General features: G+C 37.8%; 1 protein-coding gene across 2 annotated transcripts in view; it reads left to right on the forward strand.

Annotated features, from left to right (window-relative positions):
• spns2 (SPNS lysolipid transporter 2, sphingosine-1-phosphate) overlaps positions 1-16606 on the forward strand; it is a 67878-nt gene that overhangs the window by 41419 nt on the left and 9853 nt on the right. For both annotated transcript variants that reach the window (XM_079871062.1, XM_079871063.1), the window contains exons 4-8: positions 6134-6285; positions 9724-9790; positions 12799-12941; positions 13730-13882; positions 13976-14165. In XM_079871062.1, coding sequence (XP_079727188.1) covers positions 6134-6285; positions 9724-9790; positions 12799-12941; positions 13730-13882; positions 13976-14165 — 705 coding nt within the window. The remainder of the gene's footprint in view (positions 1-6133; positions 6286-9723; positions 9791-12798; positions 12942-13729; positions 13883-13975; positions 14166-16606) is intronic.

Raw genomic sequence — 16606 nt, forward strand, 5'->3', positions numbered from 1 at the left:
AAAGGAATCATATTGTCATGATTATCATTCGAGAATCTTTCAAATATAAATGTAGCGTGTTTTTGTTTTGAAAGTTTTGGTTCTTGCAGAGCTAGTTGGGTATTTTTAGCAACCCAGCCCAGCAGTAACATCTCTAAAGCTCATTCAGTTTCTGGCTCATTTGAGAGCGCTTTGAAATGACACTCGAGTCATTCAACATAGCAGGACTCATTTTACATAGAAAAAAAACATCTCAGTGTACTTTATTATTTAGATGTCTCTCGCTTTTGCTTGCGCTCTCTGTCTCTCTCTCTCTCTCTCTCCTTTTTCTTTTCTTTCTTTTTTTTCATTTTGCTAAGATGAAATGATTAGATGACATGCTCACTTAGCATAACACTAAGCCGGTCTCAGAAGACCTCTTGTTATAACTCTACTACTGTTTGTCATCCTCTTTGTCTTCTGTATCTTACTCCCTGTTTCATCCAGCCCTCACTCACTCGCTCATGTCATTAAGAGATCACTGCTGTTAGCCAATCACGTTAGAGAGTCACAAAAACCACTAAACTCATTGTCCAACAATAATCAAAAGCCCCATATCTTTTCTATTTGTTTGTGAGAATTATTTATATATATTTTAACTATGTATAAATACATATTTATCCCTTAAAATATCTTGTCCATTGTCATATTTGTTACAATTTCTTTTAGCCATTTTCTTATATTTGGTGCACAAATACTTTTTCAATTTTAGAAAAAAAAGCTGTTTTGCTTGAATAATACATATATTTATAAATATATACTCTTTCTTTTTTAATTTGATCTCCTTAGGATATTCAGCCTAATGAAATAAAAAGTAAAGGTGACAGTGGAATGTTAACATCAAGGTTCTTCTCTATCATTTCTTTCACAGCTTTCCAAAATTCTTGACTTCTTCGCACTCCCTAATGCAATGATATAGTGCACCTTAAACTCACTGCATCTAAAGCAAGTGCCAGGGACATTTTCATTATATTCATGCAGTATAATTAGAGTCATATGAATCCGCATCAACCACTTATATTGTAGCAGCTTCTGACATGTGCTCATTGTTTGTGATTGAGCTTCTTTACATGTTTCATCCAGTCCTCCATCTGAATATCCTCATTAAGATCCAATCGTGATGAGAATTCTTACTGGATAAGAATTAAGGATAAGGATTTAAAAATATATATTTTTACAGACAATTTATATTCAGTAACATATTTTAGAGCTTGGCATAATTAGACGAAAGGTATAAAAAAAAACACGAAAAACATGCTGTTTGGGTGAATTTAAATGAGAAATATCTAATATCTCAGTTCTGTTAAAGTTTATTTTTTTATTTTAAATCATTTTAAGTCATCTTGAGGCCCCCTTGTGGGCCTGGGCCCCACCTGAGAACCACTGATCTAAGTTTAAAAAAATAAAATAAACAATAAAAAACCTTTTGCATTGATGGTTAAGATTAGATGATGACAGTTGTTTATTAAATAACACAATGTCAATTGCTAAAAGACTCTAATGTTACTGAAGTCTTCATCTTTGTCTTCATTTATCTTTTACTTTAGCCACCGTCTCTTATTACAAGACCAGAAAAGGGGTTTGACTTTGGCCATTCAATTATACAGACAGTATTTGAGCGGCTTCTTTAAGCTTTGCATGAACAGTATAATTCGAGAGTGACATCTGTTAGTAAGTACAGTCGTCAAACCCTGACTCTATTGCTGTAACCTAATCCTCATTGTAAATATAGTCATGTATTGGTGCTTGTGTTAAACATAAAAGTCTTTGTACACAATAAACATATGTTGAGAGGAACTGAGACAACAATAAAGCAAAACTGAGAGCAGCAGTCCAAAAAACGTGACAATTTAATTGATGCTTATTGTCTATAATCTCTCATAGACCATCTCAATCAAATTATGTGTGTGTGTGGCCAGTCTCCAGGGAGGTAATTGCAACAGAGACAGATAGTGGCTGCTAATTAAAAGGCCATGTTAATAAGAGGAAGACTGTGAAATGACAACAGAGGAATGTTCCCTGTGGCTACAATAACTGATTTTAGTGATATCTAGTGACTTAGTGATGGTTCGTTTGCGGTTTGGTTCCCTTTAGCCAGTCAGACAGTGTGAGGAGTAAGACTGCATGTACATATAGAAGATGTGTGTGTGTGTGTGTGTGTGTGTGTGTGTGTGTGTGTGTGTGTGTGTGTGTGTGTGTGTGTGTGTGTGTGTGTGTGTGTGTGTATGCCACGGGAGGTATAAATGTGCTAATCCCCTCGATCTGCAATGCTGAGTTGATACGGACAGGACGAGCCAGTCTGCATCAATGTCACATGATCATATGCATACATGAGCGTGAGGACTGCAGATATCCCTTTATCAGTCAATCATCCAACCCACAGTGGTGGGCTGTTATATAACGCTCTCCACCAAGAGAAGTAAGCAGATCATCTCGTATTTACACACAGGCTCATCATCACCATCACGTTAATGTTACCGCAACATTGCCGCAAGGTCTGCATCACATTTTTCATAACGAGCTGAGTGGTGTGTTTTATAAGAATAGACTGAAATTAGAAAAAAATACTATTACGCCAAGGAATCATCTCATCAGAATGTAAACATGTTCTCATGTATTAGTTTGGCTTAAAGACACCCAGCACTGATACTGGGAAGAAAATATCTACTAAATCTGTCTATGGCTTAAACTGACCTCAAGACCTCTTGCTGATCTGTTCCACATCCAAAATCCCTCGTAACTCGATGTTCAGCTTCATTTAACGAGATTTCTCAGGGCTTTGAGAAGAAACGGTCAATTCACTGCACTGTGTTGCTGCAACAAGACTGAAAGACAGTTTTTTGTTGCACATAAAAATCGTGATATAAAAAAAGCAGAATTAGGGAATTTAAGTTGCGATTAAAAGAGAGACTTTAAGATGTCTGATTCCCATGCAAATTCCCATATTTAACATATTTAACATCATTGTGTCGGTTTTGTCTGATGACAAGAAAACAAAACATCAGGGGGTGTCAGCGGTGGTGATTTTAGTTAGATATGCACATATTCATACAGAATGTATTTGAATGCTCATGTTTATGTATATGGTTTTGAGGGATTGAGGGGAGTCAGACAGTCAGTCCTACGGTACAGCCAACTCATGAATTGGTTGTGGACTGGAACAAAAATAACAAGGCAGATGCATCAACTTTCTTCTATGCGTCTTCTATGCAAATTATGCTCATTATTATAGATTTACTCATTTTATATTTTCATTTAAAGTATTTTGAATTATTAATAATATTTTCCAGACATTTAGAAATGTGAATAATGTGTTTTTGCTTCTGTACTTTGACAACAGTTATTTGTTTTAACAACATTTGTAATACTTATAATACTTTAGAATATCACATTATAGGTATAAATGTATCTTAATGTACACACACACACATATATATATATTAGGGGTGTAACGGGCCACGTAGTTAGTTCAAGAGGCAGCACGGAGAGCGAGAGAACGCAATCATCTCTTCCTCTTTAATGCTAGTTACAGAATAAACATGAACCTATAATATTATAGTAATGTGTAAGTAAGTACAGCATTTGCAGGTATATATTTTTTTTAATCCTTAAGAAAATTTTAATTATAACTGAATTTAAGACAGAGATACAATTTGCTCAGTAAACCACTGTTTAATAAAAAAGACAAAAAAGCAATTTTATGTTTAGTTTTCTCCCTCCTGCTGTACCGAACTGTACACACACACACACACATCTGCTGCTCTGACACTGTAGGCGTGTGTGATTGACAGGGCAATGGCGTGTTCAGAGACCACCAGCTTTAAGTCCCTCCCTCCACCTTACTATAAATCTTCTCACACTGGATGACATAAGTGTGCGTGTCACCTCAAATAACCACTCTCCAGACGTATGTATGTTCCGCAAATGACAGCACAAGCATTAATTTTTCAAGTGTGTGTGTATGTGTGTGAGAGTGTGTTGGAGTGAAAGGAGGAAAGGTTGTGTAACAAACAAACAACAAGTCGTCCACTCTCCCTCTCCACCATCCCTCTATTCTCTTTTTCCCTCACAGCACTTCTGTCAATAAACAACTAGCACACAGCTTTTGTCATTTTAGAGCAGAGTCATGAAAAGCAGGAAAGGAGCTGAGAGAGAAAGGGGGAGGGAGGGATAGAGAAATCCTCTCAGTGCCAGAGGATAACCCAGCTTGCTGCAGTCTCTCATTGTGGATTCCTGTCACGTACACTAAAGAAATTCCCCCGCTGAGAATTATGTAACATTCAACAACAAGTAAAGTTGTTTTTCTTTTGGCTGTTTGTCGTGGGGCTGCTGTCACACCAAAGACAGTCAGGTGGAAAAGAATAAAGGATGAAAAGCAGGAAAGGGATTGAGGGATTCCCAGTAATGAAAAGTGACCATTGGATGACCGAAGGACATGAGGTTTTCTGCCTCTGTTTTGAGAGCAAGGGATGAATTATACTTACAGTCTTGAATTATCAGACATGTTTATCCAAAATGAATTACCAATGAGAATAAAAACAAGCTAAAGATACATTGCTAATGGAGAGCAATGAATTTTTGTTAAAACATGTTTTTGTTCTAATGCAATTTATATTAACTTCATATATATATATATATATATATATATATATATATATATATATATATATATATATATATATATATTAAAATATATAATACACATTCCAATTTATATATTCATACTAACATTCAATAATATATATATATATATATATATATATATATATATATATATATATATATATATATATATATATATATATATATATATATATATATATATAAACTGTTCCTTGAACCTTCTATTTATCGAGGAATCCAAAAAAAAAAAATTTTCCACACAAATATTTAGCTGCACAACTATTTACAACATTGATAATTAGAAATGTTTCTTGAGCACCAAATCACCATATTAGAATGATTTCTGAAGGATCTTGTGACACTGAAGACTGGAGTTACAAATTAAATGTTTTATTATATTAAAAATATTATTGAATGTTAGTATAAATATATAAATTTGAACGTGTATTTTATATATTTTTAATGTGTAAAGGACTAAGGACACACACACACACACACACACACACACACACACACACACACACACACACACACACACACACACACACATTAACATTTACAGGAAGCTTGTTAGTACAAAAAAGTCTGCCACAACAGCATCTGGCCAGTCAGGTGGCTTTGTGAGCCCCCTCAGGAGATGGAAGTCTGCTATGACAGATCTGTAAATGTGTGTGTGCTTTATATGCACATCATAACATAATGGGATGACCTGCTGTCTCTAGAGAGTGTCCATATTTGCTGCTTTCATTTTCTTTCACTCCATCAGTGTTGGGTGTGGCTAGACTCCCCACTGCTGCCAGACTGAGACCACCGGTGACACAATAAAAATGAAATATTATTAAGGAGAGTGAGACTCACACAGAAAAAGAGGTCAAACCATAAAGAGGTATTGACTGTGAGCACAAGCAACAGAGAAATCTATAACTAGCTTCCTCAGTTGGTCGACTGCCAGGGTGACCCAAATTCTCCACAGCAGTATAGCTGTCCATTACACACCCACAGTTAATGTCTTCGCATAAACGACTATATATACAATGAGTCTAGGCCATTTCAGGGAAGGGTGGTTTCTTAGTCTGGCTTCCTTCCTAGCCGATAGAGGTCAGAGGACAACGGCCACATGTTCCCACTGTTTCAGAAATGTAGGACACTTGCTCCTTTTTGATAATGAATGTCGAACGTCTAAAAAGCCACACAAACCTGAACACAGTCTCAATATCAATCAGCAGATTTATGAAAATGTTTCAGGTCTCAATGATCTGTCAATCCTTAGATGCAGGATATACCATTCATTTCATTTCTTTAAGTTAACGTGACTTAAATAGCTAAAAGAAAAAAAAGTGCTTCACAATGACCCTGAAAATCATGATCTATAGTATTTAAGTGTCAAGGAATGAAAATGAGAGCCATATTGGTTTTTAGATATGCGCCAACTGAATAGTATATATAAGAGATTCCTTCAACTTTTCTGATCGCATGACCTTTTCTTTTGCAGTATTATTGGTTGTTAGTGCTGTCCAGATGTTTGGTGGGAATTGGTGAATCAAGCTACTCATCCATCTCTCCAACCATCATTGGAGACCTGTTCACAAACAACAGAAGGACCATGATGCTCTCTGTCTTCTACCTGGCCATCCCACTGGGAAGGTGAGTCCCAAATTTGAGCAATACCACTCTATTTTCTTTTCAATCCATTATCAGGTACAATTACGTCTATAAAATGGGTAAAGTCCTAGAAATATCATTTCATTTTGTTTAATTTATTTGCAGATGTTCATTAGAGATGGTTTTACAATAGCACTTTAGCACTAAGATAATACTGTACAACCAGATAATATTATTGCCATAAAAATAATTGTAATGTAGTATATTTAGACATTTGAAGTCAGGTTAGGTGAACTGTGGCTGAAGGGAACAGCTTCTGACAGCCAGGTAATCTCAGATACCATCTCAACTCAGTAAAGGTCAATTGTGGAGAATTGAGCTCAGCGTTTTGTGTGGTCACCGCCTCAGATGGGCCAAATAGACAATGATGTTCTAAATCTGTTTGCTGCTGTGAAAGACTTTAAGCTCAACCATTTCGGTCACTTAACCCAGGCTGTGGCATTTTCTTTTGTTCACTGAGGTGGAAAAAGACTGGAGAGAAAAGGGGGAAAACAACAGAGGAAAGATGATTAATGCATGCATGTATGTGCATAGCATTTTTAGCTGCATTGTGTTCACATACAGCATCTTGGAATTCAATTGTTAATCTGATGGGGAGAAAAACAACAACATAAAATGTTAGTGGCCAAACTAATCTGAGTTTTGACCGCAGTTGTATAACACCGAGTGGTATACACCCCCATTGAACCGAGGAAAAGAAATATCTGAACACAGCAGCTGTCGCCATCAGACCTGTTCTGAGGGCTAGTAATAGTATCGATGAGAGATTGAGTGCAGTTAGAGGAAAGGACGGGATGGAAAAATAGCAGACCCAGGAGAGTTTTTGTATTTGTGGGCTAACTGGGTTCGGCCCTAACAAAGCGATCGACAGTACGAACAATAAGAGGTGAAAGACTGGAACGCTGCAGTGTGCCGCCTCACTTCCTGTCTAGCGCCCTGTTTATCTACAGTCAGGTTGTTACTGTTTCCAGGAAGTGACTTCAGCCATGAGAGAAAGGTTTGGAAATTTTTGTCTTCTTATGGGCATGGAAAATATTAGTTGCTAATAAACATAGAGAAACAGAGTAATAACGACAACTTGTGTTAAAAATACGTACAGACACATAAAAATGGTAGCACCACGTCACAAATGGTTGAAATTAATATCCAAAAACTCTCATCCAATCAAGAACATCAATAAGGTACCAAATGACCATATTCCATGAATACACAGGTATGCATAGGCTTAATTAAGGGGTTCTTGACATTGAATGAGGTCCAGAGGTCACTGTGGGCTCATGTTGAGAGCCATATGTTCTCGATGATAAGGTCCTATTGTTTGATGGGTCAGGTCAGGTTGGTCCATCAGTCGGATATGCCAGGGGCAGTTAAAGGTAAACAATGTAGTTTACCTGCTGTGCGACAGCCTGGCGCTAGTGTCTGGGAACACAGGAAGTCTGCGTGAGGTTTTAGATTGTGGGAAGGACGCTCCAAATTTAAACTGAAGGATTAAAATGGTGCAGTTATGCCAGGGCCTGATGTACAAAAAAAAAAAGAAAAAGAACAATCCCCAAATACAGGAGACTACATTTTCAAACCACTCTATAGGTGTATAGTATTGCTTAAGTAAATGTACAATACCTTTCAAAAGTTTGGGGTCGGCAAGATCTTTTTAAATAATGTTTTTGTTTTTTCAGTCGCTGATGGTCACCAAGGCTGCATTTATTTGATCAAAATATAGTAATATTATGAAAATAATTTGTATTGAATTAGAAAAATGTAAAAAAATAAAATAAAAAAAAAGTGAATGTTCTGATATGAAAGAATGTTGTGAAATCAATTATAATGTTTTATTCATGCTAAACTTAGATGAAATATAAATTCAGTTTACTTCTTGTTTATATTAATACCATAAATACCTTAAAAATTGGTGTTTAAATTGGTGTAATAGTACCTTAAAATAGCAAAAACTTTTCTTTTCACTCCCTGTTGCCTCTTACAAACCAGTGAGGGTTGGTAACAGGTGTAAAAACTTGGGAAGGAGACAGACAGAGAGAGTGACTGAGAATGAGAATAATAATGAATCTGATGCTGAAAATATGGAGGAATACTTTCGACCTGAAATTGAGAACTGATGGAAAGAAAAAATGCGAGACACCCAATCAACTTTTTTTAAACAGACTATGACCAAGAGGAGAAAATTCATACAATGGCCGATGACAGGCAGCACAGTCTCAAACCAGATAATCAGCATACAGATAGTATACAGAGAGAATAGTTCACATGTGCTTCAGCCACACCGTGATCATAACAAGGCAATTATGAACTTTATCAGACTGTAAACAGGATGTAGAGCTAAGAGAGTTTGGTCTGCGTCTGAAGAGATATGACTCACAGATTCCTCAGATACCGACAGGGTTGAAATGATCCCACCTTGAGTGCTCGTCTTCCTCCTTTCCTTATATCACTCATGTCAGGCAGTCTTGCCTTAGAAGAACTTAAAGGAAAGTTCATGAGACACATGCCATATCCTACAGCATCAGACAGGGATTCTCAGAATTAGGTCATCTGAACCTTTGATGTTAGTATTTCACCACAGTCCCCAAATCCATCCAAAACCCAAAGCGACACAGTGTGGGAAGCTGGTGTTTCTCCGAAGTCATCTCTCTTTCTCTTTCCCTCGGAGATGATCTGTCATCATAAGCCTCTGAGTAATGCTAAGTGGTTGACTCTCTTACATAGCCAGAGGTGATGTTCAGTGTAAAGCCATTATCAGCGGCATTAGTATGCATGCTGAGTTCAGGCAGCCTACCCAGCGCATGAAAGTTTTAGGGTGCATGACACAGCTTTGGGTGGGAAAAACAGCCGGGGAGAGATGAGAAAGACTGCAAAGAAAGAGAGAGGGACCAAGTAATTGAGACAGGCACATGACAAAATAGCTTATAGAAAAACTTCTTAAACCACCCTAAGCTGGTCAGGCTGGTGAGGGGTTTTGAGGGGTTTTGGACATTGACCATCTACACTAATTGAAAACCAGTTTGGGCTTGCTGCTAGATCAGCTAGTCCTGTTTAAGACTAGCTTGGGCAGAATGGAAGACCAGCTAGAGTACCTTAGACCAGTGTTATTAAACTGGGAAAAAGATTAGGCTGAGAAATATACATTTCTACATAAACATTTTTAATTTCACCAGTTAGCACATTCATTTTGGATGCCCTAATATACTAAAACTTAAAAACTAAAACTTATTTTGAAAAACTAAATAAAAAATAACTAACAATTATTACAATACAAACTATATTAAAATTCAAAACTAAAGTAAAGCTGACTCAGTCCAGCTTAAATCAGCTTAGACCAGCAAACCAGCTGGAGAGCGGAAGTTTATGCCTAGAATGTGATGCGTTTGCTTGTGTATAATGACATGTTTTGCTCTCTCTTCGCAGCGGTCTTGGATACATCCTGGGATCCATTGCTAAAGACGCTGGAGGGGATTGGTACTGGGCACTGAGGGTAAGAGCAGTTTAAATGTTTCCTTGTGTTGTATCAATATTTTAGAGGAAGCACGCCCAACCTCCACAAATATACACCATTTCCTCTCGGCCTGGTCAAAAATATCCCTAAAACCCATGGCAGACAGGTGAATCCCGAAATACCTTCAGCCCGTCTTTTGAAAAAGCAACATAACATTCTTGCCCCCTTGAAGCCAGTGCAATGGGCACTGACAACCCAGCTAGCTCAAGTGCATTAATATAGCATTACCTCCAGCTCTCTCGGGTCCGTTCATGCACGCTATCCTTGAGTAATGCAGTCTTCACAGTTCTCGCTGCGGTCTTTGTACTGCATAGGCCCAGGAGAAGAGGGGGCTCACTTACACAGACCCTTTTGTTGTAGGATATTCCTCAGTAGCCTTGATGTATTGCAGTGCTGACCAAAAGCCCAAAATCGAGCGCCTTTTAATGCAGCTCAAATGACTAATTTATGAAATGATTGAGTGAGAGGAAGGGTAGTGGTCTGCAACTTTTGGGCAGCGAAAGAGAGAGAGAGAGAGAGCAAAAACAACTTTTCTGAGAAAGTGAGAAGCCTCTGAAGTGCTTTAGATTCCTGTCTTTCTTCCTTCATTAGCTCAGCACAGTTTTATAACCAACTGCTTCTCTCATTCAGTTCAAACTTTAACAGGTGGATGCTCGAGTTAGCAGGTGGGCTTCATTACTTGTTCCTTTCTCGGGGTCATAAAGAATCTAACGAGGGTTTTATCGTGAGCTTGAATTAAGCTTGTTGTATGGCTGCCTCTTAAAACTCCAGCAAGGTTCTGTTGTCGAGCTCTTAGGCCTGAAAGGAGACTTTAAGAGGAGCATTAAACCCTCTCATTCTTACAAAAACACCTCTGAACATGACAGTTATATGACCCTCAGGAACATAAATGGCTTTATTCGGTAGCTAGTTTATCGGAACGCTTTTGGAAACAGTAGCAGAGCTCCGTTGTTTGAGCTCTTGGATGCAGTAACACATTCCTTGACGAGACAAAGCTCATGGTTTGGGGGACTATTAATCATCACTACACTTTAAATGAGTATAAAAACAACAGACAGATGAAAAGGGACTCCATATCGGCCATATCCTGCTCTGAGAGGGGAAAAAACACTCCGTGCCACTTTCCGCTTGTTTTGCAGGCCCCTAAAGAACTCAATCGCCTTTCGTTCTCGAAGAGGGAGTGTGTTTTTTTTGGAGTGGAGGATTATATCATAATTATTGAGAGCCATATCAATCAACTGCGGGTCGAATAGGGGAAATACCAGGAAAAATAGCACCTTGATCTCTCTTTCTTTGATTACACTCGTCCCAACTCTAACCTTAACAAACACGAAAGAAGCTACAGCACTAGCTTGAGATTAGCAGGAAAGGGCAGCATCTGACAAAGTGCGAGACAGAGTCAGAGTTCAAGATGACTGATCAACGCAGGCTTTGATATGAAACTAAACCAGAGAGGCAGGGAGGGATCTCCACAGTGTGACTGTTAGAAAATAGGTCCACTGCAAAGACCTTTTTTACGGCTGCTGGGTTTTCTAGTTACAGAGGGATAACAAGACCAAATCCAGGCTTTAGTGAGACACTGCAGCTCTGTATCAAAAGCACCGCAGTGCACACAGACACACATTCAGTCCACAGAATCACAGTATAGTGCAGGAAACAGCAGCATGTCAATGGGATGCAGTGATCTGTTTCACTCTCATGCTATTTATAATGCTAAAACATTCACAAATTTGTATAAATGCTTATAGATAATAATATATAATTCTAATAATTATTCTCCAATATATTCTCAAACTTGTATTTGTCTCTTGAATTAAGTTATATTGCATATAATGTTGAAAACAGCTGTGCTGCTTAAAATATTTGTGGAAACTATGCTAATTTTTTTTTAGGATTCTTTAATGAACAGAAAGTTGATAAGTACAGCATTTATTTGAAGCTCTGAAAAAAATCTTATAGACTACAAACTTTTGAACAGTAGTATATAATTCTTAAGATAGATTCAATATAATATTATCTTAATTTTGCTTATACAAATGAATCTTGTTTTAATTTAATTTCTCTCTTTTTACCTGAAAATAAGACAAAAATACAGATCAGGAACTTTTTTGCAGTGCAGATGACTAAATCTTTACAAGAACTCATATACATACCCATAAGACACAATTTTGAGCAGAGCTTTGCTTTAATGTGCTATAAATGATCTCCAGGAGGATTGCGTCTGACAGACAGAATTGCTTTGGCTTTCACAAGCGACGGAGGTGCTTATGCTGCTTCCATGTGGGCGACCGAACCAACAAACACATGCACGCACACACACACACACACATACACACTGCTGTGCTGTAGCCATCAGGAAGGATGATAAAAGAGATAATAGCTCATGGCCTGGTGGACCGCAGCTGCTCCCACACAAGGGAGAAAACTGAGAAAGAAAACGAGAGGATGGAGTAAAGAAACATCACCTAATAGAGTCCACTTCACACTGAAGTCTAGTTCCCTGCCGGCACTACACACCCTAATGTGAATATAAATAAAACTATCACAAAATACATAACACCACCATTATCGACTCAACGAATAACTTGCTAGACCAAACAGGATGTGAGACCGTTTTTTATACTGTTCAGCCCACAAGATTTTGTTTAACAGACAGCACAGACTCACAGTAATACAAGCAAAAAATGTTTAGTCTAGTTAAGAGCACTGCACTGAAAAAAAATTAAGCAGCATTTTTGCTTTTTCCGAGTAAAAACATCTACAAATTGTGTAAGAAAACCTATATAAGATAATGAGACTTGATTTTGTTAGATTTATTCTACATAATTTGAGGTATGTTATTAACTGAAAATGTCATAAAATCTCAAGTAATTTGCTTCTCAATTACATATCTATTATTTTAAGCATGTTTAGATATTGTTCTGGAAAACAAGGCAACAAGGCAATGTTAAACTCTGCAATATCATCTTGTTTTCTTCTGTCTCAAGGTTTCTCCAATGTTAGGTTTGACTGCTGGGTTCCTCATCCTCATCTTTATCCCTGAGCCGAAGAGAGGGAGTGCTGACCAACTCACTGGACGGATAAAGACGCGCACTTCCTGGCTCTGTGACATGAAAGCTCTTGCCAAAAAGTATGCCACTTTTTTTTCTATCCATGAACTTAATGTTTAGGTTTGGGACGTACCAGATGCAATCACTTAATCAACCATTGAGTGAATATTGGACCCTCAATATCTATTTTTACAGTCCTGCCTTCACTTGAACATGGTGACAGTTTATTGGAGTAGCTGGCATAGAATTTCAAGGGCCAAGTAGTTCAAGTAGTCTGTGCTTATCCTGTGATGTAACATAATTCAACTATAATTATATTATATATACGCATTTATTAGTACATGTATTTTTCACACCACTAGACCAACCATCTTTGTTGTGGCCAAACTGACATCAAATGTATGTCAACTACCCATATCACATCGGTTAACGTGATTTCACCAAGTAGAACATGTTGCTAGAATAGATCGTTGTTGATCCTGGAACAACATTTCAATCAGCCAATCAGATTTGAGGGATAGTTTTTTAGTTAATGTCAAGTTTACAACAAGGGTTAGGGGCTTCTACACTATTCTTATTCACCTATATTTTTCTACTGATTTTAGGAATAACTTATGAGCAGGGTTAGGTTTAGGGGTTGGGATAGGGTTAGGACTATGTTTTTGGAAAGCAATATTGTTCCAGGATCACCAATAGATGCTGATCCAGGAACATGTCTTACTTGGCAAAATCACAGCAATCACATACATTATGTCAGAAAGACATAAAGAGCAAAAATAACAGACAAACTGGAAATGCAAAAAAAAAAAATTACTGAATGAAAACTCAAGAATTATGCATGTTAATTCCTTTTCTTTCTGTTCCCTAGCCGTAGTTATGTATTTTCATCTCTGGCATCGGCCGCAGTGTCATTTGCCACGGGGGCGTTTGGGATCTGGATCCCGCAGTACCTAGTCAGAGCTCAGGTGGTGCAGAAGACAGCAGTGAGCTGCACCTATCAACCCTGCAGCAGTAAAGACAGGTCAGAACACACACACACACTCCACTTGAAACCCAACGGTCAGTCGCAAGCGTTACAGTTTTGACAACTACTATGTTTCTCTCTCATCTCCAGTTTGATATTTGGAGCCATCACCTGCGTGACTGGGCTGTTGGGAGTGGTGATCGGCGCTGTGACCACACGGCTCTGCCGTCAGAAGACGGAGCGTGCCGACCCGCTGGTGTGTGCGGTCAGCATGTTGGGCTCTGCTATCTTCATCTGCCTCATCTTTGTTGTGGCCAAGAAAAGCATTGTGGGAGCATATGTAAGTAACTCTACTTTGTTCAGTTTCAGCCTACTTCACAAGTCTACACTGTAAAAATTTACTTTTTAATTAGTTATAAATTAGTCTTTTGGATTTGTTTTCCATTAAAACATGTGTGTGTTTGTGTGTGTGTGTGTGTGTGTGTGTGTGTGTGTGTGTGTGTGTGTGTGTGTGTGTGTGTGTGTGTGTGTGTGTGTGTGTGTGCGTGTGCGTGTGCTCTTGTTTGTGTGTGTGTGTGTGTGTGTGTGTGTGTGTGTGTGTGTGTGTGTGTGTGTGTGTACTTGAAAAACAACAGACTAGACTAGACTAGAATAGAATAGAATAGAATAGAATAGAATAGAATAGAATAGAATAGAAACTATTTGGCTTCTACACTCATAATCAATCAATCAATAAATAATACAATTATTCTAAGATATTAAGATTAAGACTAAGACTAAAAATAATATTAATACTCATTACATTAACTAGGTTGAATTCAGGGTGATTGGGACACGTTTTGCAATTGAGATGACTTGGAAAAAGTGTCTCAATCAACCTGAATTCACCCCTATATGATGAATTACATTTGATATATTGTTGCAATATTATGACGCTTCACGTAAATAGCTCATATTATATTGGTTGCCATAGATTGTCTCCTGAATTGCTTCTTAACACTGTGGCCTGAATATCTCTAGTACAGCTCCCTTCTGACTATCCAAAGTCAAATAAGGTCACATCTATTCAGAGTTCAATATAAGGCTTTAAACGATATAAAGTCTGTTGCATTCAGTTGATTTAACAGCCATAGTTGCTTGGCAGGGTTGTTAGGTCCAAACCCGATACTAAAAGAATAAGAGCAACAGGCACTGCGTTCTTATTTAATTGGCATGTAAAGCAGGAAGAAGGAGCAGTTTTCACAGTTACGGCTAAGAAACAATAGACTGTGGCATTTGTGAGTCACTAATGGAGAAAAAGTCATGCTGCATAAGAAAACAAAAATTCTACCAGGTCATACTCGTTCTTCTAACAAAAAATACTCGTTCTTCTAACAAAAAAACAGACTGGGAATCTCATAAGTGTTTATGATGAAAAGTCTGATGAGAAAGTATTTTTAGGGACTGTTTGTCTTTCCTATGGACAAAAGAACCTATGCACCGTGTTTGAGAAACTCGAAGCTTGCTCAACGTTTGCCTCCTTATCTTAACTATGAAAGACTCAATAACTGTACCCTCAACCGACCTGGTTTTGCAACCTCTTGTTCCTTTGTTAAAAGTTGTGATGACTTTAAGGACTATAAAAGCAAACGGTCTGACCTGGGGTCTCATGGACTCATACCAATCTTGAGTTGGATCTTGATCTATAAATGGCACAAGACAAGAACAACATTCAAAAGTTTGGGTTCAGTACATTTTTTTTTTTTTTTTTTAAGAATTTGATTCAGCAATGATGTATTAAATTGATCAAAAGTGACAGTAAAGGCATTTATAATTTTTTAAAAGATTTCAAATAATCCCTGTACTTTCTGTTAATCAAAGAATCCTCAAAAAAATTACACTTTTTTTAATTTTTATTAAGCAGCACAACTGTTTTCAAAAAAAAAATTAAATGTGATATTTCACAATATTACTGTTTTTACTGTATATTTTAATCAAATAAATACAGACTTGTTGAGCATAAGAGACTTTTTTTTTTACTTACGACCCCAAAGTTATCTCACTAAACTCTTAGAAAACAGAAACATTTTTTTTATTTAAAATTCAAATGGAATATCACTGTAATTGGAAAATGTGAAATGGAAAAGTGTATTTCTGTCAGTCTTACTGAGAGCAACAATCAGTCCAGATTTTACAGTAAATTTCAAATTTAGGGTATTTATAGAAATGAATGACACATCATTTAGACCACAGGCCCTCATGCCATCTTGTCAAAAAGATAACATGACAGTGGCAGCCAGCCCCCAACTAAAGACATGAGCACCCCTTCAATCACCTGCCACGAGGCTTCTGTAATTACATCCAAATGTAGCGTACGAAAAACAAGGAATCCAAAACTTTAAGGAGGGAAATATCTGGAGTGAGAAAATTTGATAGTGACAGATGTGCAGTCTGAGAATGTGACAGCACGCTGGAGCTCTGTCAGGGTCTGTTCCAGCAGGGACAGCTGCTGTCTCGTCAGCACGTTGGCTGATCACAATTCAGTCCTGAACCAGAGTCCTGCAGGGCTTTACAGTTTTAGCCTGTTTGTCCGTCACGCTGTCTGAGCCTCAAGTCACTTCGGGACAGAGTTTCATACATGTCCAAACACGCGCACACTTTCATGCTTTCATTTCCTCACCTTCTATTCTGATATTCTCTCACACTGACATCTAAATGGAAGGTTCTAGACCCACAAACTAAAAAAAAATGACACCCTGAGGTCATCTCTCTGTCAGCCCTGCTCAACAAATCTCTGAGACC

This window comes from Squalius cephalus (genome assembly GCF_949319135.1).
Source record: "Squalius cephalus genome assembly, chromosome: 5".
Classification (NCBI taxonomy): domain Eukaryota; kingdom Metazoa; phylum Chordata; class Actinopteri; order Cypriniformes; family Leuciscidae; genus Squalius; species Squalius cephalus.